At 43.2% G+C, this 27,085-nt stretch overlaps 1 protein-coding gene across 2 annotated transcripts in view; it reads right to left on the bottom strand.

Moving 5' to 3' along the window:
• Positions 1 to 26,769, bottom strand: part of sptb (spectrin, beta, erythrocytic) — a 32,557-nt gene extending 5,788 nt beyond the window's left edge. The window contains exons 1-31 of one of the 2 annotated variants that reach the window (XM_023827480.2): positions 26,541 to 26,769; positions 22,566 to 22,789; positions 15,200 to 15,351; positions 14,937 to 15,110; positions 14,398 to 14,486; positions 14,177 to 14,257; positions 13,949 to 14,064; positions 13,714 to 13,826; positions 13,347 to 13,534; positions 12,578 to 12,695; positions 12,311 to 12,469; positions 11,634 to 11,936; positions 10,828 to 10,978; positions 9,853 to 10,723; positions 9,554 to 9,691; positions 8,707 to 9,463; positions 8,180 to 8,382; positions 6,898 to 6,988; positions 6,634 to 6,780; positions 6,119 to 6,382; positions 5,477 to 5,692; positions 5,293 to 5,382; positions 4,379 to 4,657; positions 3,875 to 4,005; positions 3,511 to 3,715; positions 3,168 to 3,391; positions 2,524 to 2,674; positions 1,723 to 1,967; positions 1,487 to 1,625; positions 1,310 to 1,394; positions 211 to 407 (exon numbers count right to left, since the gene is read on the bottom strand). In XM_023827480.2, the coding sequence (XP_023683248.1) occupies positions 211 to 407; positions 1,310 to 1,394; positions 1,487 to 1,625; positions 1,723 to 1,967; positions 2,524 to 2,674; positions 3,168 to 3,391; positions 3,511 to 3,715; positions 3,875 to 4,005; positions 4,379 to 4,657; positions 5,293 to 5,382; positions 5,477 to 5,692; positions 6,119 to 6,382; positions 6,634 to 6,780; positions 6,898 to 6,988; positions 8,180 to 8,382; positions 8,707 to 9,463; positions 9,554 to 9,691; positions 9,853 to 10,723; positions 10,828 to 10,978; positions 11,634 to 11,936; positions 12,311 to 12,469; positions 12,578 to 12,695; positions 13,347 to 13,534; positions 13,714 to 13,826; positions 13,949 to 14,064; positions 14,177 to 14,257; positions 14,398 to 14,486; positions 14,937 to 15,110; positions 15,200 to 15,351; positions 22,566 to 22,713 (6,225 nt within the window). In that variant the 5' untranslated portion in view covers positions 22,714 to 22,789; positions 26,541 to 26,769. Of the gene's footprint in view, positions 1 to 210; positions 408 to 1,309; positions 1,395 to 1,486; positions 1,626 to 1,722; positions 1,968 to 2,523; positions 2,675 to 3,167; positions 3,392 to 3,510; positions 3,716 to 3,874; positions 4,006 to 4,378; positions 4,658 to 5,292; positions 5,383 to 5,476; positions 5,693 to 6,118; positions 6,383 to 6,633; positions 6,781 to 6,897; positions 6,989 to 8,179; positions 8,383 to 8,706; positions 9,464 to 9,553; positions 9,692 to 9,852; positions 10,724 to 10,827; positions 10,979 to 11,633; positions 11,937 to 12,310; positions 12,470 to 12,577; positions 12,696 to 13,346; positions 13,535 to 13,713; positions 13,827 to 13,948; positions 14,065 to 14,176; positions 14,258 to 14,397; positions 14,487 to 14,936; positions 15,111 to 15,199; positions 15,352 to 20,114; positions 21,045 to 22,565; positions 22,790 to 26,540 lie in introns of those variants that run through there. The other variant, XM_023827478.2, reaches the window with a different exon arrangement.
• Positions 26,770 to 27,085: the final 316 nt, after the last annotated feature.

Raw genomic sequence — 27,085 nt, 5'->3', positions numbered from 1 at the left:
TGACATGTGCGGACAAATATAGAACAGTATGGGTATCGTACAAATGCAGTTATATTTTAAGACACACAGGCAGCCAAGGGGTGCAGTCAAAAATTTATGCACACAAAAGATAGCACAGTCTGGAGGGCAATACAACTCTAGATCACACAGCTGTGAATGGCTGAAATGAGGAACAACCGTCACACTGGCACACACAGAACACGCACGGACCGTGGTGAGGCGTTCCAGTGCGGCGAAACGCTCCTCCCACGTGGCGGAGGACTTTTCAAAGGCCTCATGTCTCTTCAACAACTTCTCCACTTCGTCAACAGTCTGGCCAACCTCCTTACTCACTACATGTGGCTCCTGTGCAATCAACCAAGCCTCTGCCACGGAGGCATCTCGTGCAAACTGGCACACTTCCAGCACTGGGGAAGAACACAGAGGCGAGTGATAGAACCTTTATGAAGCATTATACACTCAGTGGCCATTTTATTAGGTACACCTAGCTAATACTGTGTTGCATTCACTACTGCCTCCAGAACTGCTTCAAGGGTACACTCTCAGAAAAAAGGGTAAAAATTTGTACCTTTTCTTGTCACTGGGACTGTACCCTCAAGCGCCTGCCAACTGAACCCTTAGCTGTAAGTAACTGTATCTTTTAAGGTACAGAAATGGACTCCGAGGAACATTTCTGTACCATTGATGGTACATTAATGCTGTTCGTACCTTTGGGATGTTTCTCTAAGTCCCTTTCTGTACCTTAAAAGGTACAATTACAGCCCCAGTGACAAGGAAAGGTACAAATTTTTACCCTTTTTTCTGAGAGTGCAGCGCATGTGTGTGTTCAGAGACGTCTGTCTGTATACTACTGTTACTTTCGCATTCGTGTCCTTCCTGTTGGCTTTAATGAGTCTGGCCAGCCTCCTGTGACCTCTCATAAACAAGTTTTTTTCAGCCACATTAAACGCTGTGACTTTTTCACTCATCATGCCATTCTGTAAAATCCCGGGTGGTTGGCAGTTTCTGAGATACTGGAACCACCATCTGTGATGCCAACAATCATACCACATTCAAAATTGCTTAGATCGGATGTCTAATGCCAGTCTAATGCTTAGCTGGACAGTAAATGAATCCCTTGACCCAGTCTGCCTGCTGTATTCAGTTGCAACCACAAGATTCACTGTTTGGAGGAGCAGCCTATCTGCATTAGCTTGTAGGTACAGCTACACAGCTGGCCGCTAAGTGTATATTATTGAGTTCTACGGACTCAAAGTTCTAAATCTGGAGAAACTACAAAGAAATGTGTAAAAGTCGGTATAGAACTCACAGAGTCTGAGCCAGTCCCATCTCTCATCCCACTTTGTCATCATCTCTTTATTCTTTTCTAGTAGCTGATCCAGTTTATCTCTGATCTGTGCAAACAGACGATCGTAATTAAGCCCCACCGAGATTCACAAGATTCATATTCAAAGCAGCTTTGACCCGTGACCTTCAAAAACCTCACCTCAGCGGAGTCGCGATGCTGCCGCACCAGGAGGGAACGTCCCAGCTCCACACAGGCATTATATTTGGGGTTTCTGGTGTCGATCTCTGAGCGGATTCCCTGGTGGTATTTCATCAATAGCTCCACTGAGGAGACATCCCTAAGCAGGGGAGAAGGTACACATCACATAATCAGCCACTTGCTCTATTCCCGTTCTTCCTCTGGTTATATATGTGTGTTTCATCTTGACTTCTCACCGGGGTTTCTCTTGCGTCTCAATCTGCTGGATGATGCTCTCCATCCAGGCCAGCAGGTCCCTCACCGTAGTGAAGAAACGGAACTTGTCCGCCGTGTCCACCAGGTGGGACCGCCGCCCGTCACAGGCATCAAGCAGGGTCTTCCAGGCTTCCACCACCTCACGCTCTGTGGTCTGGATGGCGGTGGCCTGTTCTCCTGCATACTGGGCACGTAGCCGGGTCGCTGTCTCCTGGAATTGCTGGACCTACAGAACCAGGGGAGTGTGAATTTGAGATGAAGAAGGTCTGAAACTTTGTCCACTTGTTCAAATGATGTCATACTTAACACAATAGACATATACAGAAGGTATAGACAGTCCCAAGATTAAATGCTCGACTTACACACAGCTCATACTTACGAACGGACTCCCATATAGGCTATAATAATGTGGGATAAATATAATGCTTCACAATAATGAATGCACTCACTACTTTGTGAAGCTCGTGAAAACATTGTGTGGCTTCAGTAGTTCATCGGCTTTAGGCACAGTATAGTACAGTATGCGGTTACTTTTATTGTTACTGTATAATTATTATTATTACGTATTGCATTACTATTTTCAAGACTTAACTACAAATTAAACTTAAAGACAGACTTAGGGAACGGATCTCGTTCGTAACCTGAGGACTGCCTGCCTGCAATGGTACTCTAATCAAAGACCTAGCAAAGAAAGCAAGAAAATCAAATACAAGAGGGCAAATGATAAAAGTGATATGTAAAGTTCTGAGCGTGCCCTGTCTGGTACTGCTGCATATCTGTACCTGCTTTCCCAGGGTACTGATATCCCTCTCGAAGGCAGCGTGCATGCGATGGAAGGACTCAGCCTTGCTGAAATCCTCACCCACGTCATCAGGCAGCTGAGTTTGCTTCTCTCGGATCTGGGCCACAAGTTCCTTTCCATCGTAGAAGTACCTAAAATGCACAGGGGAAGAAAAAAAAAGAGTCAAGTGCATAAATAGGGCTGGGAGATATGTCCTAAAAATGATACCATGATATTTTCAGAGACTTTCTCAATATTGATATTTGTCACAATATTTTAAAATTGACAGGTTTTTCTCATTATAATGACCATAATTTTTACTAATAGTTGCGGAGCATGTGACAGGTACAATGACAGATCACACCAGCAACAGACTCATACCTTGATGGAATTGGTGTAAAAATAGTGCATTGTAACTGGTAACTATTCAAAAAAAACAAGTGTTTAGGCTATATCACGATACTCATTCAAATTAAGGATGATATGAATGTTCATAATCGTGATGCGGTATTTTATCGATATATCACCCAGGACTTTACAAATCTGCAGTTATTCAGCCTCACTACTATCCATGTTAGCTGCTTGAAAGAACAAATATCTACACATGTTACATAGCAAAAGCAAACTGTCCTTCATCTGACTTACTTCAGCAGGTCATACGAGGCAGTGAGAAGCTGAGCACGGGTGTCGATGAGTTCCAGCAAGTCCGCCCAGCTCTCATTGATACTGTCCTTCCATTCAGCCATGGTAGCCGCTTCGCTGTGACCGGCTTCAATCAGCACATCGATGATCTGATTGAAAGCATCCACTCGCTCCTGGCCATGAGTCCCAGTTTCGCGAGCAAATTCCCGGAACTTATCACGCAAGATCTACTTTCATAAAAAAAAAAAAACAAAACAAAAAAAATGCTGCTCAGAATTTATGGGAGCGATAGCACTTGAATGAAGACAATCGATTTTGCATTACTACATAGAATCTGTTTGTGTACCGTGACGTGGTCTAAATCCTGGCCCATCTCCTGCGACGATGCCACGACATCACGCTCTGCAATCCATTGCTCCAGGTCCTCCACCTCACGACACAACTGGAAGTGGTGACAAGTGTGGTCTAGTTTTTTCTTCCGTTCTTCGGCTAAGTCCTTTAGACTGGCATACTGCTTATCCACTTGACCTTGCCGTCGAATAATAGCCTCCCTGCCAGAAGTTTAAGAGAGACATTATTATAGGTAATGTTCCACTGCCTTATGCCTATACTTACCAGAACAGGTTCTATACAGTTGTAACTCTGATTGGGCAAGAGGAACTGATAATAGACAAATCAATGCAGATGTGATACTTAAAGACATTACGCACCCATCAGGATGATCCTCAGCCAACATCTTCTGGGCTCGGTCAGCAAGCTGCTGGATGGACTCTGCATATTCGTCCACGTTCTGCTTCAGGGTCGAATGCCTCTTCAACAATAACGCTGCATTCTGCTCATCCTACAGTAAGACGGAAGGAATTTTGCCCATTGGCATCGATGGTACTCCGAAGATTTTTCATGTTAATGATAATGTCCTTCATCTTTACGTAAGGTATTGGCTATGTGATTATTTTTATATTTGTGCAAACAAAATGCTGCTAATTTTATTTGTGATATTCAATGGAAAACTTGGTGAAATTAGTTCAGTTTGCGTATCAGTACTTTTAGAACATTTTCAGCACATTTTAACAATGCCGTGATAATACTGATAATTGTGATAATTCTGGTCACTATAATCATGATATTAAACCTTCATACAATTTCGTCTCTAATGCATACCGATTAATCTGTTTATTAGATTCAGAGAAAGGTTTAGTTAATGCACCAGTCACCTTAGCCATCTCATCAGCAATCATATAGAGCTCCTGCTCTCCAGTCCAGGCCTCTGCTTCATCCGCGTCGTTATAGTATTGCTGGGCCAGCTTGGAGGCGTTCAGCCGGTCTCTGCGTTTGCTGGTCTCCTCCTGCAGTCGTGTCCACATGTCCTGCAGCTCCTTCATTTGCTCCTCAATCCTCACAGGCTTGGGGCTCTCTGCTGCCCTCATGCGAGAACCACGTTCCAGGATCTCGTCAATCCGTGGTTGGTGGCCATCGATCTCCTTCTGTAAGGTCTGGGATGAGGAGCCAATGAGGGAGGTTAGGGGTTCAGCATTATTTACGATTATTGATGATTATAGATATAACACCACTTCAGTAAATATCTATGTATAGGTAGTTCTTTGACGGGTGACACGGTGGGGCAGTGGTGAGCACTGTCACCTTGCACCTCTGGGACCTGGGTTCCAGTCTCCACCAGGGTTCCCAGTGTGTGGAGTTCTCATGTTCTCCCTGTCATTTTGGGGTTTCCTCCCAGTGTTCTGGTTTTCCCCCCAGTCCACATGCTGAGGGTGATTGGAGTTACCAAGCTTTGTATATGTGTGGGTGACTGGTGTGTCTGTGTGTCTGTGTGCCCTGTGATGGGTTGGTGCCCCACCCTGGCTTGTTCCCTGCCTTGTGCCCTGTGATGGGTTGGTGCCCCATCCTGGGTTGTTCCCTGCCTTGTGCCCTGTGATGGGTTGGCGCCCTACCCTGGCTTGTTCCCTGCCTTGTGCCCTGTGATGGGTTGGCGCCCTACCCTGGCTTGTTCCCTGCCTTGTGCCTATAGCCTCCAGGATAGGCTCAGGACACCCCATGACCCGGAATAGGACAAGTGATTTCAGAAAGTGGATGGATGTTTCTTTCATATTGTCATGGTGGTTTATTTTACCTGGTTTTTCTTGAGAAGCATCTGGACTGACTGGAGATTGTTTCCATGTTCTTCTGATGTTGCTAGCGGCAACCTCTCTTCCACCCATAGCTGCCAAGAGAGACACCATAAGAATTACAATGTTCTTTTATAACACGGAGATGTGGTTTAGATTTACACGGCAAAAAGGCAAAAGAGCTCCTACGATCTCATCAGCTAAGTCCCGGAAGAACTGATGGACAGCCATGGAAGCTTCCAGCTTCCCTCGCCGCTCTGCCAGTGGGGTGAGAACATGCTGGAACTGCTGCTGCAGGGTCTGCAGCTCCACCTCCATCCCGGGACGATCCTCCCTCATGCTCTGCACTGCCTCCTGTAGCTCCTCCAGCTCACGTCCTCTGTCCCTAATCTGGTTCTCTGTCATCTGAGTAGGACATCAGAAAGAAGCATTAAGAGAGACAGACACTGGTTTGTTATTTTTTTTGTCTTGGTTGTTTTTCTTTAACATAATTTATAATTCAAAAGATTTTGACTGCTTGTCCCTAAGGTGATCACATATTACTGGGATGCTTCCGGACCAGTGCTGGGGAAGTTGCTCACAAAAGTAATCCATTAAAGACAGAGGTAGAAAGTTCAGGTCCAGAACGTACAAATCCAGACCTGGTTTTGTTTCAACCAGCCAGTTGAGTACTCAGTGACTGTGACTCTTTATACTTAACTGTCTGGTTGAAACAAAACTTCGGAATAAAGAATGACTTTTATGAGTTTCTCTAACAGAGTCTCCAACACTGTTCTGGACAGAATTTTGAAGCACATAATCATTGATACATGCATATTTAAATATACACACCTGATGCTTCTTGAGCAAGATGTTGGCACTGATCAGATCCTTAACGTCCTCATCGGCCTGCAGCTGCTGTTGTAGGACTGTCAGCCAGTTCTTAAGGTCAGATAGGCTCTGGTCGAAAAGCTCGGATCGATTGGCGTCAAAAAGGAGACGGGCCTTTTCCTGCGTAGTGGATTCCAGTTCGTTCCATAGCTTGTGCAGTTTTAAGAGACGTTCCTTCACCACAGGCTCAAATTCTGGCTTCGCCTGCATCAGTTCGTGTCCCTCCTAGACATGCATGTGGGCGAATCAGTATCATTAATGCAGAGTGTATACAAATTGCTATAAAACCATTACTGTCTGGGGTCTTCAACACAATGAAATAGGGCGACAACATAAAACAAAACTGAAAGTATAAGTGAATATGTAAAGAAGTAAAGCACTTAGCTGATTTCAGACTAAACACCACAAATTGTTAGAGTGTTCCTCACTGGCTATTCTCCTCTTGGACTCCCCATACCGATTTATTTTTCTCCCACCTGATCGATTTTGTTTAACCAGTCCTTGTTGGACGCCAGTTCCGCCATAAAGGCCTGGTGTTTCTGCCATTTGCTGTGGAGGTTCCTCGCTTCGTCGTACGAGGCATCCTGAGCGGTCAGCATCTTCTCGTTTATCCACAGCGTGAGCTGCGGCATCAGAGGAAGTGCGAAAGATAGTAGAAACACGAACACATAGATTTCAAATGGGTAGGTGGTTATTTGAGATACAAGAAAAAGACTTGGAGCATAGAAAACAGAACTTACATCCTGAGTGTTCTGCAGAAAGTGCTGAAGATCACGATTGTCCTTCAGCTTCTGGGACACCTCCCTAGCCTTCCCCTGGTTTGTGTTGTATCTACAGAGTTTAAATACACATATCAGAGCCAATACTAATGCCACACACTGGGACCATATCGGTGTGTAGGTCTAAAATGAAGATGCACTAGCAGTACTCATATCACTAGCACTGCACTGCAAGGAATTACACTATTAGCGAGCATAACTCCCCTCAGACACGCCAGGCTGCTTATCTAAGAGCACTTTCCGATCAATATCTATCAAAAGAGCATCTGTCTAGCAGCACAATGGGACCAGAGAGCTCAAACGGAAAAAGCAGAGGCATCTGACAGCATTGTCAAGTGAATGCTAGTCACCTACTCTTACCCTGGTAATACCTGGCTTGGTGCAATAAGACAATGTTATAATAATACCATATAAAGTCCCTATTTCACATAAAAAAACAAGTTATGATATTCTGACAGGACAATTCAGCCATTCCAAGCCATTTAAGGTTGGAAAGAAAACAGTGCGCATACTATAAAGAAAGGTAAGCAACTAGCTGGCTCTTCCAGCTATATATGTCTATATGTATTTTTTCTTTTTTTCAACAAACACACGCACACACACACGCACACACACACGCACACACACACGTACACATATTGGCTACCAATAATGAATAATAATTATAACATTATGTCTGTCAAAGTTCAGCCATTTCAAACCTCTCTTAAAGTCACCCCAGTGTCTATCTAATACACCCATGTATTTGTTGACTTGATTATTAGTAAATCATGTTTGCCTAATCAATACCCCATGAAATAATGTAGCTATTTAAGTTAACTAATTAAGTGCACTATTAGTGAAATGTAATGAATGTAATGGCTGGCGTGTCACTGTGGTGTGGTTTGGGAACCAAAGTGGTGTTGTTCTAGCCCCCTAAAAAGAAGAATTTCTTTATTTTTATTGCAATACTTGAATTATTTGCATATATTCTGTTGGTGAATTGTGTTTTTTTTCTGTGCAAATATACACTTACTACCCAGAAAAACAGTTTCAAACTTTTTCTTTGACTGCCTAAGATTTTTTCAAAGTAATATATACATAATATGTAGTATTAGTAGCTTCAACCGATAAATAAAAATCACTGCAATTTGCCGTTATGGAGATCCTATGTGTTACTTTCATTTTAAATCTCACATCTCAAAATCACGATCAAAATATCTCAAAATACCAAATCATAAAATAATTAAAATAATAGACCAACCTGTCCTCAATAGATTCCATCTTGTTTTTGATTCTCTCGGAATAGAGGTTGCCACTCTCCACTAATTTCTGTCCACCTTCCAAAGTGTTCAAGATCTTTTCTCTGTTTGCATCCATCGTGGTAACAAAGTCCTCATGCTTTCGAAGAACTTGCTCTGCTCCATCAAGGGTGTCTGGATGCTCCGCGTGGGCCAGCGTGTACTCCTGGTGTCAGTTTGGGTAAGTGACACAGTACGGCAAGGTAAGGTGATGTTAGAAAATAGGTTAATAACAGGCACAGATTAATACTAACACAGAACTTCAAATAATGAAAACATGCTCTGTTAAAGCGTCATAATGTACTTCAAGTTTACAACCCAAATTTTGTCTTTGTATGTAAGCCTAAATTAGTGTTCTTTAGTTTCTCAGTTTTTCTCATGAGTCACTAAATAGCCTACTTCCAACTAGAAGGGCAATATATTCATGTGACTGCAACAACATAAGTACAAAGGCACTGCCAATGGCTTGACAATGTTCGTGAATGTGTACCTGATTGTTAAGGATGGCCTCAGACTGCTTGGCATCCCTCATAAACTGCTGAAAGCCCAAGCCCTGTTCCAGAAAGTTCTTGCGACTGTCCCATATTTTATGTAGTTCCCCCCAGCCAGTATCCAAGCCCTTCAGCCTCTGCTCCAGCTGCTGATATTGTGGATCTGTCTTATCCTGTGTCACTGTTATCCCCGTGTCTTTCAAACGGTGGTAGTCTTCCTCATGATTGTACATATCAGTTTGTGCAGCTGCGTGTAAATCCAACAGCTGCTCCGCCTCTGGAAGCGTGGTTGGCATCTCGTCTGACGCTATTGCCTTCTGAGTCTTAAACAGCCAAGACTGGAAGTCGTCCAGATCCTGCAGGAAGGTCTGCAGTTTGCTAACTTCACCCAGGGACTCTTCCCGGCCCTTCAGTGTAGCCTTCAGCTCATCCCAAGCTTGGCCCAATGTCTGCAGTCTGCCGAAAATGTCATCTGCATTCTCAGGGTGGTCCTTGGCTAGCAAGCTGGCTTCACCCTGCAGGAAGACAAGCTTGTCCTCAATGGCTGCTAAGTCCCTTTCCATCCCATACAGCTTCCTTTGGATGGTCATCACTGCAGCAAGGTCATTGCCAAGGTCCTGTGTGGACTCAATGACACGTGTCTTGTCTTTGATCCAGGCTTTTGTCTCGTCACATTCTAGTCCATAGTTGTGAAGGCTGAGAGCAGAGTCCACTCTCTGTTTCTTGTCCTCTACCATTGCTTTGAAGGCATCCCACCTGAGAAAAGGTGCAGAGCACTCTCAGCGTTATTGAGTTGTAATATATTTCACAAAGACTCGTCCACCCCAAACAGAAAATGCTCCTCACCTATTGTTGAGATGTGCCTGGCATTCCTTGACCTCCTTCATGCTGGGGTGTCTGCTATCTTCCAACTGCTGGGCAGCATTATTCACACCATCTACGCGTGACTGGACATTGCCCATCTCTTGAGCAAGGATACTCAATCTGTAGAATTTGCGGATAACGGAACATCATCTGACATGAGTTAATACAAACAATCATAACTTTCTGTATTTATGTGATAAAGAATCAAAGGGAAGATCATTTTCAGTATTCACTAACAAAAATGAAAGCCGAAACTATTATTATGTTTCTATTTATCATACCTGTTTTGCACAACTTCAAGATCTTCCAGCTTCTCTGGGGTCTCCAGTCCCACCAGCCATGTCTCCTTCTGACTCATCCAAAGCTCACAAGCATCTGACTCACTGAAGATGGTGTACAGAGCCATGGCGTCTTCCAGCTTTTTCTTGCGTAGATCGGACAGTGAAAGGAGCTCCATGTACAGGTCCCGGATATCCGTCAGTCGTCTCTGGATATCTGGTGTGTTGCGTAGTTCCTCTGGAAGGCTGTTAGCCTGCTTAAAAAGTGTATCGATAGTAGCGGCATTCTTTGTCAACTCATCCTGTAGGCTTCGGTGTTTCCGAAACAGCCTCTGGGTGGTATATTCATCGTGACCTAGATCGCTACTCATCATTTGCCTCCGACCATCTAGCAGGCACGTCTTGAGGTCATCTGCGTCACCTTGGATCTGGAAGAATTTCTGTGTGTCCTGCAGGTTTCTTTTCCGGAATGCAGCCAAATCTTCTAGCTGTTGCCATTGTCTGTGCACGTCAGCCATACGTTGTTGGATTCCAGGTGTCCCAAAGTGTCTAGCCTGGACCATCTTGTCTCCTTCATCCATGACCTGCTGCAGGTGGGCACGTCTCGCTCCCAGTTCATCCTCAAAGGCATTATGTTTATTCTGGAGCACCAGCACACCTGTTAGATCCTTGCCATAATCCATCGAAGAGAAGATATGCTCCTTCTCTTTGATCCAACTCTCGAGCTCCGCCGTTTCCCAAAAGAAGTTCCACAGACGTCTGGATTGATGTAGACGGGCTTTGCGCTGGGCCGCAAGAGCACAAAGTTCTTGATAGCACAATTCCAAATGTTGTACCCGGTCTCGGATTACCTGTGGGTCGCATGGCTTGTAGCCTGGGGGACAGGAGTGATATAGATGCATAGATTATTGTATGAAATAGAAGTATTTAATAGTTACGTTATATTTTATTTTGGGATTCAAGATGCCCTTTACTTACTGTCTCCGTTGGCAAACTTGAGTGCTGCCGCACTGGCAGAACTCACTCTCTCAGCCTGCATGGCAATATCAGCTTCCACAAGCGCGTGCTTCTGCAGAAGGTCCTCCACTTCGAGCAAATGCTTACCGAAATCTGGCGAGAGGAGGCGAGTCTAGGCGCCAACCACGGAAAATGGCAGAAGAAAGTAAGGGCCTAGGCTCTGGTGCTTCTAAGCATGATATATTAGGGATAAACCAGGACAAGGTGTGCGGATATACGAAAATAATCGACGACAACTGTTGTAATGCTAACCAAGTTTAACCAAGTGCGTGATTTACCGCACACGTTGAAGTACTTTATCCTGCTTAAACCACAGCTAACAAGCTAAAAATAATAATAGAATAAACTAGTTCCAGTTAAGATGAAAATTATTTCAATTAGCATTTAATAATGTACCAATGCGCTCTTAAGAATACAGTCCCTATAAGGATAGAACATCTGGTCGGCTGCTCCCTGGAAGCGGCAGGTCTGCTAAGTTATCATAGAAACTGTCAGGCGCTTGCATTTTGAAAACCAAGGAAAATTATGCTCATAAAAATAACTGCTTATTTATGAGTAAAAAGTCGCACTGGTTTTTATATTAACATGTTTAGTAAAACATTAGAACGCAATAAAATTGTTATTAGGCTACCGGAACTACCTGTGGGTTTATACGAAAATAATCAACACCCATGTGACGTCTCTGGACCAATACGAAAACAGTATGTTCCAAAGCTGTGGTATCGATGCTGGTAATGTAACCATAAAAGCAACAATGAGGTTTATACCTTTACTTCATCCATCCAACTAATGACGTGGAGCATCTCCTGAAATATCTTCTGTAAGGTGAGATTCTTCTCTAGACGTCCTCGCCTAGCAATAAGAAGCTCCTGCAGATAGTCCCAGAGCCGCAGGATATTGTCCTTGCGTGCATCAATGCGCTTGGTATCGTGGTAGCCGGCAGACTCCAGAGCTTGGGACATGGCCACCAGCCCCTGCACACGCTCCTGATACGCTTTGATGTCGGTCTCAATTGCGTCGTGCTTCTTCTTTGCTGCCTCCACAGCAGGCAGGTCATACCCAAAGTTGTCCTTGAGAGTAGAAGGATGCGTGTTTCAGAGCAGATGTTTTGATGGCATGAGACATAAAAATGTAATATCCTCCATAACATCCAAGCTAATTTTAACTTGCATGTAAATTTACATATTCTTATTTGTCAACGTGTATGAGTGTCACTAGTGCATTAGATCCGGGATACTCAATAGGCGAATACCGGTCCACGTCGGGAATGAAAAACAATTTAATCCCAACTGCATGATCAACCCTCCCCCCCTGCATTCAATCTTGGCTTTGTGTTGCTGATGGAACGTTTCCCCCTCGAGAAAAAATAATAGGGGAACCCTGCACTTAGACTGTAGATGATACCTCCGCAATACAGCACATACACAGAGATGGAAATCACTACCTGTGACACTAGACGCTGGTTCTCAATTAGCCAAGTCTCCCTCATGGCTGCCTTCCTGTCAAAACGCCTTGCCATCTGCTCCAGTTTCTCCTGCCGGATAAGTTCTTCCCTCAGGACCCGTTCCCGTTCATTCTCGGCTCGCTCCAAACGTTCCCATGCCTACATAAACACATAGATGGGAACATGACAGGGTTACCAGCCATATATGAGAACACAATAACATTTACATACTGCAACAGACCACGGGGTGACTGCAGTATCCATTACCCTGTTAATGTCAGCCACCAGTGCTCCTTCTCGTGGTGTGTACACTCTCTGGTTGTTTGCCCTCATGCGACTCTGGATGGTGAACAGTAGTACCTCCAGGTTGCCCTTCTCCTGGAACCTAGACATTTCAGGTCAGATAGCCTATAAGAAATTGTTCAACCTTTGTTGTGTTCCAGCCTGTTTATTTACCCATCAGCCAACTATTTCATAGAGTATGTAAGGAAGCCCATTATTTTGAAATATAAAAGAATTTAAAAGCCCCGTTAACTGAAAAACTTATGACATGCTGTTTGCAGGCCCAGGATATATAAGCCTGTTAGAATATCGTCTATTTCCTCTGAAGGTAAAGACAATCGCTACCTGTTTTTGACTGGATATGAAGTTAACTGAAGTGTGAAATGGGAGCAGAAGTCTACGGAAACCTATTGCTCATAATCCTTTGTGTATAAATTCATTGTGTATCACCAAGAAAACTATGAATGTAACCCAACTCTCAAGCTGGCCCTTTCGGAACATTCCTGTTTTTTTCTGGGGAACTTAACATGGATTCTTTCAGTGCATGCATTAAAAATGTTAGAGTTCGATTTGTTACTTTGTAAAGGTTTGCAATGTATTGTCTCAATTGTTCAAGACAGACAGAATTCCAAATGGTTCAAACATCAAATGGCTTGCACCGCCATGTAAAGTTAATCTGAAATATTAAAATAAGCAGAATATGTATTGGGAGATGAATATAACTGTATGAACTGTCCAGGCCAGATGCACCTACTTCGGGGGTTTTTCCACTGTGCGATATGAATTGAATGCTTGCAGCTGCTGTTGGACACCAGTCAAAGAGTTGGCAAGCTTGCGGTTGTTCAGAACAATTATAGTTTGCTCAATCCATGTCAGAAGATCAGATGTTAGACTTTCATATTTGTGAATCATTTTCTCTGTCTCAATTGCACTGTCAAGCACCTGCAAGAAAATACAAGACATTAGTCAGGGCAACATGAAGTTTTGTTTACAAAGGTCTTGGTTAACCTCAAAGCTCATACTAGCTCATACTAGCAGCTGGCATTACTGTTTCTTCAATAAAAGATTCCGCAGTGGATTTTTTTTCCCCACATTGATTTAATTTTAACTGATGTCCTTACCTTCCCTGCCCTCTTCCCTTCTACTGCCAGTGCTTTCATCTTGGAGAAATAATGGTAGAAAGCCACAACATAGGTAATGATGGACTTTTCGTCAGGATTCTCAGTAAATACATCTGTGAGGAAGGCCGTCAGAAATGAGAATTGCAAGAAAAATGATTTGTTACTTGTTTTCGACAAACCGGTCATTTAACAATGATGTCAGCGCTCTCGGGCATCCTTGGAGAATGTTGCGTACCTTCTGGGTCGAGAAGTTTAGTTATTCCCAGTTTCTGCTCAGCCACATTGAAGGCCTGCTGCAGATTGTGAATGGGGTTGGAAACCTTGAGTTTGGGATAGTCCACTACGTCTGGCCTGAATATTGTAAGCACAAGAAACAGGGAAGAAAGCAAATGAGAGAAGATGGAGAAGATGAATAAGATACCTACTATATATATGCAGGCATACCCTGCCTTTTGCACCTCACCTGTGTTTGTGAATTAGGGCATTAAATGCCATCCCATCTTTCCAGCTGGTTGTGAAGTTGGTGATGTTGACATTAGGGTATCTGTGAAAAAAGATGATGAACAAATATACCGGCTGATCAACATTTGTGTGTCTATTTTTAGCCAACGACACTGAACCTCTGCTGCTAATCAACCTCCCCAGTCACTATTAAAACGATGATAATTTTAAAATCCAAATCACCCTGCTGTCTTCATCTGGCACCACAGCAACAGAGCATCCTTTGCTGAGCGTGTTTCCTTGTGATCTGCCTGCACTACGATGTCCTGAATCTGTGAACGAAACAGCAACAGAGGTTTTTATAATGACATCAAAAAGGATCACATCTAACACAAGACGGACAAGTGGGACAATCCCCAGAGACGTGTTCGACATAATTAAATGAACACAACACTTATATTTCCACATTGTGTTCATCATTAAGTATAGGGTAGGATTTTTCTGATGCATATATACTGTTTCATGTGAGAACTAAAGGAGGAGAAGGCATTTTCACCCTGGAATTTCTAAAAGCTTAAATAATGCAAGCACACTACAGAAAAAGGCTAAAAATAAAGAACTCAGTCAAATGATGGTATAAAAATAAACATGGTCCCCCAACCTCTAGGAATGAATCTAAAAATACCCACAGCTTGGTGCTTGTATGCGATAATATTGTTCCAGGGGCGAGAGCAATAACAATCAGCCCAGGAGCGGATTCAGCACTGTCTCAGCTGCCTGACCTGGAAACGCAGGATAATGGTCCAGATGAGGCCCAGGATGAGACGGTGGTTGCCGTCGACGATGTCGTGGGAGCCCATGTTCTCCAGGTGCACCCTCTGCTCCTTGAGGAACTGCAGCGCTTTGTCCACGTTCTCCAGGCAGTGGATCCGCATGCGGCCCTTCGTTGGCTTCGGCTGAATGAGAGAAACGAGGTTCAGCATGACGACAGAAGCGCAGGTAGAGATCAGGCGGTGAGGCTGGAGAATAAGGCACAGGCACTTGCCAGATACTCCCCGGAGAGAACTTCCAGAAGCTTGATCAGCATGCGCCCATCCCGCAGATCGTGGTACAAGTCTGAGATCCGGCAGTTTACTCGTGAAAGGATTGAATTCACCCATTTTGTAAAGGTCTTCTTCTGGACTACCTCTCGCTCGTCTAATAGGGCCCAAAAACAATATGGTTTTATTTCTATCATAGGTGCATAATAAACAGAGATTCATACATCCCCTTAAAATAAAATAAATATTTTATTTAAAAAAAAAATATATATATATATATTTTTTTTATGGCAGTTTAACCCAAACTGAAGCCAAATACTGTATAGTGACAACATACTTATGTAGTATCTATGGAATTTATATCCAACTTTAAAAATCCGAAATGAACAGCTTTATTTAAACATCTGGAGCTAAAAAAAAAATAATTATTTTAGACTTTGTTCAATGCCTAATTAAAAAAAACAATTACCCAGGGGTAGAATAAATAAATAGATAAATAAACCAATCAGACGTGTTCTAGCTTTATTTAAGCTTCATAAGCATATATTACAAACTGGAACAAGGGGGCACGTTTCATCTGCAGTTTCTTTATATAGGTTATGCACGTATTAAAACTGAAAACCAAAGAAAGGGTGAAGAGACAGCACTGAAAGGAAAAACTACAGATAATTAACAATGATTAATGGCAATCTTTAAGGACATAATGAGATTAAGCACATATCTTCTTAAATAAAAGAGGGAACACTTCTTTATTATATGTAACATAAAACATGCAGCATGTGTTCTTGCTCTCACATTTTTTTCTATTAAGCCACAATATTTCATAGGCACCAACAGCTTCTCTAGGGAAATGACTGTATTCATGCCTGCGCTCTTCTCTGATCTAGCCTCTTGTAAATCTTGTTCCTATCTGCGTCTCTGATATCATCTAGTTATGTGGACTGTCTACGTGGAGGAGTCCAGCCTACGGCCCCTTTACTGTACATGGAATTCTGTAAGGCTTCCATAACTCTGTATTGTTGCTTGTCATTTGCCATGATGTGGGTATCTGCATAAACCTGAACCTTTTTGCGGTTCTTTGTGTTTTGTTTTGTGGATATTTCTGGGTTGTCTATCGCTATCGCTCTTTCTTTCTGCCCATGTAAGGAAGAAATCTTTAAAATACATAGAGAAGTAGACGATGCAAATTAAGCACCATTCAGAACCTGAATTAAGAGGACACAGATAAGCATCTGCCACGAAGTTTATCTCTCAGTCCCACCAGAACACTGGCTGTGTAAACAACAGATCATCCGTTCATCTTCAAACCACCTAGCCTAGGTAGAGCTACAACCATTAGTCTGCAAAGTCAACGATGATTATGGAAAACTGCAACCATGCTACAGTGCAGCATATGCAACGCAAAGATGGTGTTTCAAGTACATCGATGATCAATGAATATTTAAAATGAAAGGACCTGCTTCCGCTGATAGTGGAGATGTGCTTATAACTAGCAACTAGCCTAGCTGGTTAATATTACCCCCAATAGCACATGGGTATTTGTCACTTCTCATTAAAACAGGAAAATAATCATTAGATTAGTCGATCAATCGAAAAAATAGTCAACAGTCTAACGCAGGGGTAGGCAACCCAGATCTTGGAGTGCCAGTATCGGGCAAATGCTCCGTCCAACCAGGTCTCTAAGGGACCACACCTAATCTCAGACAGTATCTCATCAGGTAGGATAGAGAAGCTGCTGGATACTGGGACTGCAGCATCAGGGCTGCCTACCCCTGGTCTAAGCTAACAGTGCATCAGGCGAAGGTACAACCTGGACAATATATCACTTCATCACAAGGCTCAAGCTACAGGCAACTTAAAAGACACCAGCATGGTCTCTGGACTGCAGGAGGAAACCATGGTACCCGGAGGGAACTTGTATGACACAAGAACAGCATGCCAACTCCTCACAGACAGAGCAAAGACGTGATGAGAACCCCCAGCAATAGTGCCACCCAATGAAACAGCTAACCCTAACCCTAACCCTATCCCCAAAGAGTGCTACTGTAAAATAATACTGTGAAATGAAGGTCTGATTTTTAAATCATCATACAAGGATAAAGGCGATGCTTCCCAGCTTCTGTTTGCCCCCTCTTTGGTATTTTACTGTCCCTGTATGGGTATCAAGATCCACTGAAAATAATAGATAAGTATCGTCATAGGAACTGCACATGCATATGAATGTGTTTTGGTTCATACATTTTATTTACATTTCAGTTTGCCTGCGGTGCTGGACATTCCTAGCAGATGACAAGGCTGCGTACATGAGTACCGCCAGTAATATGTAGTGTGTGTGCACATGCACACACGCGTGTGCGTGTCCATTCTGGCATGAAAGGGTATGACAAGCTTTCCTCCTGCTCAGATTCCTTTATAATGCCTGATGTTGTAAAATTTATCCCCATCCCCAAAATACAGATGCAAAATTGTGCATCTTTAATGAATTCTAAAATAAATGATTCACAGCATAAAGCTGCAGAGTAAAAGAGAAAGAGGGAGGGAGTGAGGGAGGGAGGGAGCGAGGGAGAGCCCAAGAGGATGAAGGATGTACACTTTTAGGCCTGGTCTGCTGGGACAGGGGATAATATCAGAAACATTTCTTGTTTTTAAACTGAATGGCCCTTATTACTAACAACTCCCATGTATTATTCTAAATAAAGAACAATGCAGTCTATTGATGTGCTGCACTTTTCAGAAGAATGAAATGTTACTTCGAATAAGTCTAAATAATTTGTCTTAATTGTCATTCAGAATATTCTCAAATTGGAGTTCATTAGCCTTGAAGTCACCCATGCATGTCCCTGACAACTGACAATCAGGCTGTTCAGGACTCCTCAAAGAACAGCCTGTAAAATATTTAGCTATGTATCCTGAATAATATGACATATTTAGCAGCAGCTCTGGTACTGAGGTTTACTAATAGTCTCACGGCATGTTGTCAAGCTCATTTTAAGACCCAGCAACCGTGACTTACCAACCAGATCATTCGTACTGATAGGTTTTCCCTGTATTTTCCAAGTCAGCTCTAGTCAGTTGGATAGATATGAGAAGAGAGTAGAATTCCTGAAGTGACATAATAAGGATCAAATATCTGCTTAACAAGATAAGGACAGCATAATGAGAATGTAAGCAAAAGGCTTGAGGGACAAAGCAAGGTTGAGTGAATGACATAACAGGTTTGAATTTTGAGTCTTAATTTGGTAAGAGGTAAGAATCCCTGGATTAATGAGAAGATGAATATTTAGATTACATAAAAATGTAAGCATTGGAGGTTAAAAGGAAAGGTGGGGTTGCCTAGGATTCTACTGATAACAGAACATGAAGGACCTGGTCTAATGCTGGCTCAGAGTGTCCCTCCTTAGTGTGTCCTTAGTGTGCTTTCTCCTCGGACTCTGTTCTCGTTCTGGAACCCAAAAGCTTGTGCTGACATGACTTGGCCTGGCGTCCCATTTAGGCTGCCCCCTTCCCCACGCCCTGAACCACTGGGGACAGGCCCCAGGCTCACCGTGACCCCGTACTGGATATGGTATAGGACAGTGTTTCAGGCACCCGCACGCAGTCCACGTTTTATCGGGAGCTGGAAGGCAGCAAAAATGTGGACCGTCTGTGGGTTCCAAAGAACCGGATTGAGAAACACTGGTATAGTAGATAGACAATAAGGCATTATAAAATTGGGGGGTGGACGACAGCAGAAAACATGAAGTCACCTTGAAGTCCTTTCTCTGAGTAACAGAAAATCACCTCTCAGAATCAATGGGGTAAGAAACGATCCTCAGTGAGATACACAAACGCTCTGTTTACATCCCAGACGGAGTGTTCACTCCTAAACGTACTCGAACGTACAAGAAAAGTCAAGGCCCTTGAGATATTTCACAAGATTCCTTTTAAATGCAAACTTCTGGAACAAGAAGCTGCACGGTTGTCGGAAAATATATTCAGTGACAGTTCTGGCCAGAGAGCCACCAGGGTGCGCTGGCGTGCGCGTCATTTAACGCAAGCATATAATGAAAGATAGCCGTACTCCAAAGAAAAACTTCCCAAAGTTAGAAAAGCTGAAGTTACACTGTGCATATATAGATCTGGTTGGTCGTTATTAATATTAAGTTTTTAAATGGCGCTCAGGATGATATTTACAAAATAACATAGAACACTCAACTAACACAACACTGAATCTTCCAAAGAACTGGACAAGAGGATGTGGAAGACAATAATATACTGCTTTTAAACTAGTATCCCAAGCAAAAATTAAGATGCTATTACACCGCTAACCTGCCAATACTGTCATTTCTCATTTAATTTTATAATTAAAAATTATTGAACGATGAACAGAATATCAGCCTCCTCTCTTTCAATGAGATGGGACACAGTAGCAAAGCAGTTTGAGATGTTTGAAAATTTAGTGAACTTAGTGAAAATTTGGGGTACTCCTGTTTCCAAACAAATACACTAGTGGCCAAAATTGCGGAAACTCCCAGCATATTCTTCGGAGATGACTACAAAAATATTGGCAGCAATGTTTATAAACAATCGTGCAATGTTAAATAAGTAACTGGAGTAACTAGAATAAAGTTCTGCAACCTCTATTAACTGGAAGTGTTTCCACAATTTCGGTCACCAGTGTAAATACATGACAAATGTATTTAAAAGCACCACTGTACTTTGCTGGCCCTCTGTCTCTTAAAAGAACAGAATGAACACTCCCTAAGCTCTCGTATCCCTCCATCACAAACAGCCCTGGATGGGGAGACCAGCATTCCACTGTACTTTGCTGGCCCTCTGTCTCTTAAAAGAACAGAATGAACACTCCCTAAGCTCTCGTATCCCTCCATCACAAACAGCCCTGGACGGGGAGACCAGCATTCCACCTGAGGTGGATAGTACCTTGCAGCTGCCTGAAGCGACCATCCAGAATGGAGGGGAAGGAAATGCTGGAGGTACTGCAGCTCATCCAGTGAGCCCGCCTCATGTTTCGAGGCAAGTCCGACATCGGTGTTGGTGGCCTATGATGTCCTGGGGCGCAGCAGGAAGAGGAGAACGGAGAAGAGGAAAGGGAGGGGATCCCTGCAGCCCCTGACGAAGGCATTGTTTGGAATGTGCCATTCCTCTCAGGTTGTTGTTCTGGCTGTAGCCTGGCGTATGGGCTGCACTGCCGGGCCCTGTGGATAGGGGGCGAGCTCCTACTCCGGTTCCCCAACCTAACCCAGCCTGTAGGTGCCTTGCCATTAGCACGGGGACAGCCGGCCTGCTCCCCATCACCTCCAGCAGCTCTCCCAAGCTCCTCTCGCCCAGTCTTCAAGCAGAACTTGACCTCCTGTGGCCGATCTTGGCAGACGGGAGCGCGATACAGGCAGTGGCTGCTCATCCTCACCCACAGATGTGGCTGTGTGGAGCTGGCGGTATGCGGCATCCTTCCTCCTCTCCTCTGCTCTACGTCTGTCCCCTTCACACTCCCTCCTGCACGCGCTCGCTCTCCTTACTCCCGTGATGAAGCGCTGCTCCTCCTTTCCGCCTTCCAGTCAATGCACTGCTCTCCTCACCGCCCCAGCCATGCATAGAATATGTCGCTGAACACGTGCATCCCTCAGAAAACCACTCAGCCCACTCCCTCCGGCTCTGCGTCGTCACCATTACGCTGGAGCGCAGGAAGGTGAAGATGCTCTTCACTACACGCGGGCAGGCTGTGTGGGTACCCGTTTGTGTGGGATGCACTTTGCATGCGAGTGTCCGTCGATATGCGCGCCTTGTCTCTGGCATTGCGGCTTCTGCATTTGTAAGAGTGCCGCAGGCCATCTGTGCGACTGTGTGAGACTGTGAGACTGAGAGAGAGCGCGGGCATCTGTGAACTTATATGTATACATGCATGCGTGCCTAACAAGTGATGTAAGAAAAAAAAAGTCTGCCTGCACTTCAGAAAGGAAGCACAGACTGCACTGCAGAGACACCAGCATGCCGGCAAACCTTGAATAGCAACTCCTACACAGAGGAACCCAAATCATTTAAAGAGAAAAAAGCACTAGACAGGGTACTAAAGACCACAATTCTTGCTAATAGTTACTAAGATGGTTGTTTTAAGGAATAGTGTATACCCCAGTACAGTACTCTGCTTGGCTTTGAGAACTACATATCCCTTCATCAAACCCTGAGCTGAAACTATTTAAAGACTTGACAAATGACCCCCATGCCAGTTAGAGGTCAGAGGCTCCAATAGATATCCCAGGAACTCAGTTACACATCGGGCAAGGGGGCAGCTGCCCAGATCTGTCAGATAAGTATTCTGGGAATGTCCGAATGTTCCCATCCGTCCCACCGAGAGAGGAAAGGGATACAGTGTCGCTAGACATCTGTGGCAGATGGGGAACACAGAGGTACATCAGAGTTGGGTAATTCAGGTCCACAGAGTAAAAGTCCAGAACAAGATATTGTTTCAACCAGCCAGTTGAGTAGTCTGTAACTGTGACTCTTTTTGCTCAACTGGTTGGTTGAAACAAAATCTTGTTCTGGACTTTTACTCTCTGGACCTGAATTACCCATCTCTGAAGTACACGTATACATGACAAGTGAGAAATCTGTCAAGGGCAGATTAAATGCAGTAAAAACTCTATTATGCTCTAAAAAATAATATTTTTAGTTCTGCTCTCTAATGAGAATATTCACATGACCTTAATGAAGGCAGAATATAGGTGCAGAGGAGAAAAGGGTACAAGCAGGAAGAAAGGAAGGAGATTTCTGGTCAAGCCTTCAGCATTTGCATGCAAGGAAAGTGTATTAAGGTTAATCGCCTGGGTTGGGCCATGCCCCCCTGACCCACCAGAACACTGTAAAAGTCATTACATGACTGTTATATTGTTGTCAGTTCTGTAAACAACAGGATAAACACTAATGCAGTGCGAATCCAGTCCTCTGGGACCCGCAGCCGGTCCACGTTTTCGCTCCCCCCGAGCTCCCTGCCAAACAGTCCACATTTTTGCTCCTATTTTTGCTCCCTGGGAGGGAGCAATAACGTGGACCGGTTGCGGGGTCCCAGAGGACCGGGTTTGAAAACACTGCTCCAATGGAAGAAGATGAAAATGAACCAGATTTAAAAAATTAAGAACTAGCTCTTTCTAACTATATTATGGAGTCCTTAAGGAAGGACTGGGAATGTGCATTTGATAAATTCACTCCTTCTTTTTGTATACAAATATTTTTAGGACTTATGAGAAGACCCACCTAATTGAAAAATACCACAATTCTTGGAAATATTGATGGCAAACGAGAAAGTCACTGTCATTCTCCCCCTGCCCATTTGCGCAGCCACAGCCCGTTTGCGCAGCCACAAAGTAGCGCTCTCACCTGCGAGGGCCTTGATGCGCGAGCGCTCAAAGCGGCGAGCTGAAGAGTGGTCGTTGTCCAGCTCCTCATCAGAAAGCTCAAAACGCATATTGACGTGGCTGTACTGCTGTGTGATCTCCACATTGTCGTAGTCTGTGGTGGAGGTCATGACTACAGCAGGGCACAGTCTTCAGGCTGTAGGTGCGATGGTCTATAGAGGCGAGACACAGCACCTGAAACACAGGCTAAAACGCAGAAGGCTTCTGATTAGCAATAGCATTCATTCCTCAATGATTTTCAAGGTAACATTTTTGAAACACAAGAGAAGCAGAGCAATTTTAGTCAGTGAAGTGGTGGCTGAATGGTTAGGGAAGTGTGTTTGTGATCAAAAGGTTGTTGGTTTGAATCCCTGACTGCTGAAGTACAGCCCCAAAGCCCTACTCCCTGGGTGCTGAATTAGCAGGGTCACGCATGGGTTAAACGCAAAGAACACATTTTGTTGTGGTGTCTTGGCAATTAATCACTTTCACTTCAAAACGCCAGTAAACATTCTCTGAATCTGTCTTTAGATATGCAGCCTGAAAAGGTACATTTATTTCAGGGTAGGTTCTCAAAACTATTGCAAACAGCAGCATCTGAACAGGACCTACGCAGAGTCCAGGTGTCATACCAGAGACAGTGTGGTGCATTTGTGAGCCGTGGTTAGTCACTGTGATAGCCGTATCTCTGCATAGCATGCTACTACCGCTCTTTCTTATCGGTTTGCCCCTGGGCTGGGCTATCCCTCAGCGCAGACGATTGCGCTTCTCCTCTGGGACTCCCTACCATCAACAAACTGAAAGTTCTAAAATTCTGGGGTGAACCGCTATTTTTCCAGGATAGAAAAAGCAAGCCACATCAAATAATCTTTAACTAATCTATAGATCAGAATTCAACACAGGTCTTAAAGTAGGAAATTACTGGATGATTGTCCACTTTAAACAATGGCCTGGCTTTAAAATAGTTCAGTCAAGACCTTTCTCAGTGTTGTCCCCTACTGGTGACTGTCTGAACAATACCACAAATGGTCTAGTCCATGCATCTCCACTGATAATGGTGTGTTGGTACTTCACTATAGATTTTGGAAGTAACTGTTACCTATAAAGAATGGCATGATGACATTTAAATTCTTCTAAGTTCTTGTCTGGAGTTCAGACTCAAAAAATACCTCAATGGCAGTGAAATACAGTGGCCACGTGTTTTTTTTTTTTTTTTTTTTTAAAAACAATAAAAGCTAAAAGATGGTGTTGTGGCTGATGAAGTTATCCAACTAAATTGCCAGGTGACACATAATTTGCGTCTGCAGGTTGGGAAACAGGGGGAACGCAGTGAGGCTAACGAAGTCCCAGTGACACGTACTCCACAAGCAGCCAGGGTCTCCCTCAGTATCTGCCCAGTGCAGAGGGGGTGTTATCTGAGAAGGACCCCATTCCCCGAGCTCCACCCACAACTGGGAATCCTCTTATCAGCATGCACATGACACACTTGGGATGCAGCACCGTGGCCTAATTCTCTGTATTACACATATACGTACTCAAACACACCAAAGATTAGCACATTACCACAAAACCACACACGCATTATACGCTGATCCCGCAAGACCAAGAAGAACTTTTCAGACATTCTTACAAGTACTCGATAAATGGATTCATATACTGTCGGAATAACACAGGTTTAACAGACACAGTTGAAGTAGCTTGTAAAATAAATATTACTTCTCCGGCAGGGTTTATTAAATGGAACTGAGAGCTGAAGAAAAACCAGACACCATCTAACCGTCAAGTCCTACCTCAATTAATATTCTTCAGCATAAACAACAGTCAAAAGGCAAAATCCAATGTCAATTGAGGAACATGTAAATATGTTACTACGGTTTCCAAAAATGCAACTGCAGCTTCCTTTATACAGCACATCATAAGCCAGGATTTTTAAGAACCAGGGTCTCACAGTGATCTGCAGAGGTATTGTACTTCAGAGAGTGACAAGGGCCAGTGTCTTCGCACCATGAGCCAAAGCCATATACACATCAGTGTGCAATGCTGACAAAGCTACAAAATACATACATTAGAGCAAACACCGACCATAAGGCTGAAGAACAGCAAAACCATAAGCCTGATGATAAAGTCACAATAATAATACAATGTTAGTGCTCAAGGGGAAAATATTTCTGTAGGAAAACACTTAAGTAAAAGTTAAAATATAGGTCACTATATACAAAAGTATTTTAAACTTCAGCTTTTAATTCACTACGGTTCTATCTTGGGCTAAACAAGAGAAACACAAGAGAAAGACACACCCTACGGATGAAAACAGGCACTGATTATATATCAGCAAAAGAGCGACGGCCAAATTGATCAGTAGTCAGTAGAATAAAGTGAAACCTCTTCCAGAATTCCACTTTGAATGTACCACAGAAGTGAAGTTCATCTAGAAGGCTGCCGCTCTCCTTTCACACTGCTCTATGTTATGAACAAGACCATCAGAATGCGGGCTAGTTTTTCTAGATGACTAATAGGATATGGAGACCCACAGCCAGGGCAGGTGGCGTTAAAGGTGCCACCAGGCAGGCAAAGGGGTTTCCCTTTTTGGGCCTTAAGGTTGTTACATAAATTATGATGCACGATACTGATATTCAAAACTTAGCAATCCATTCAAACAATGTAAAATGGTAAATGAAATAAGTAATGGAAGGATATATTAAATAAATGTTATTCTTTTGTTGAACATATTCACTGTATGATCCAGAAAAATACTGAGTACAACAATAAAACTTTACTATTATTATTATTATTGTTGCTGCTGTTGTTATTAAATGCACGTATCACTATTATTGCCCCTATAAAGCTCTCTGTAACGCTGAATGTCGCCTCGATAGGAACATTCTTCTCCAAACACCCAGTGTCTGACCACCTTGACCTCCAGCCCTTAAGCACAAGGACCCGTTTATAATCTGGGTTGCTAGCTGATTATATTATAAGCAATCAACTTCATTTCCAGGATCTGCTCTGTACTCATTTATTAATACCAACATATTTACGATACAGACAAAACTTACACAAAAAATATTTACTAGTAAGGACTGTTTGATACGCCACAAGCATAACGATATTTATCAATGACATAACACTGAATATCTTACCAAATTTTGTGAAGTGTAAAAATAAGTAATTGTTCTAAAACATATAATAAATACCGAAATATAATCTAACAAGACGGTGTATTCTTCGTAACCTCTATCTGTGAACAGATTTCAAAGTGAAATATCAAAAAATACGCTTTAACTCATACTCAACTCAACTCATGAGTTGAACGCTTCAACTCATATCTTAACCAATGATACAAATTTCAGTAATAATACAATTCCATAATACTACATAGCCTATTAAGTAAATGTCCTTCATATTTCATGCGTGCGACAGGTGGGCATTTTATAAAAATAGGTACACTGCAACGGTATTACAACTTAAAACAATACAAAACCGCTATGTTTCTGTAAAAACCACAAAATATTAATTTAAAATGAACTTTTTTAAGTTTCGACGGAACGAAATAAATACTTCTAAATATCTGCTGCCCGAGTTAACCCAGGAGCCCCTAGTTTACTGAAAAAATAATTCATTGGAAGTTACAAGAGTTAACTTCAATGTTAGTTCTCAGAAAAAAATAAGCCTACATAAAAACAACACCCCAAGTAACAGAAAAGCGTCAGAAATAACTTACCATCAGTTTAGTATAAACCTAAAATACATATTTGTAAATATCTAAAGACACTAACAAGCAACTCATCACTGAATTTAGTGACAAGTATAAATAAACCAAAATATTTAAACACCCTTTTACACCATCTCTAGTTAAATATCCGTAATTGTCGCGAAACGATACGCGGATTCACACTGGGTAAATAAACAAATTAATCATGCATTTACGAAAAAAGAAAAATATAACGTTACCACTTACAAGCAAACAGAATGAACTCCTACAAATGAAAGTAGCCTATCTTCCTCCTTGGCAGTTCCTTTGATTTATTTGAATCTCCTTGGATTATTACATATATATATATATTTATTAACTTCGCCAGTTACATTCCCATCGCGACTGGCGCGGTCCGGCAGAGTCGCAGCACCAGACTGAGCGGACTGAGTGTCGCGATGGGCGGGGCCCCCGGCTGCGGCCGCACAGATAGAGGGACAGCCGCCGCGCGCGCTCCATCCCCCCCAACCCGCGTCCGACCCACCCCGCCTGTTAAAAATAAAGTATATACAGTGAGAACACTGTCCTGCTGCGCCGGGGACGTGCATTCCGCTAGAGAGACCGTGACTTTAAATGGCAGGCACACCCGCAGCAGCCCCTGCCCCCCTCCCAGCAAGCTGCGCACCAACACCCGCCGGTCTCACAAAAGTCGCTTCACTGCTATTCGCACAAGTTTATACATATACGAGGTTATCTAGCTGATCAGAAAATAAAGGATGCGGTAATCGAACGTAACTTTAACATAAAAATAT

Source organism: Paramormyrops kingsleyae, chromosome 14 (assembly GCF_048594095.1).
Source record: "Paramormyrops kingsleyae isolate MSU_618 chromosome 14, PKINGS_0.4, whole genome shotgun sequence".
Lineage (NCBI taxonomy): Eukaryota > Metazoa > Chordata > Actinopteri > Osteoglossiformes > Mormyridae > Paramormyrops > Paramormyrops kingsleyae.
Note: the sequence above shows the minus strand (reverse complement) of the source record. Positions and strands in the feature narration are given on the sequence as shown.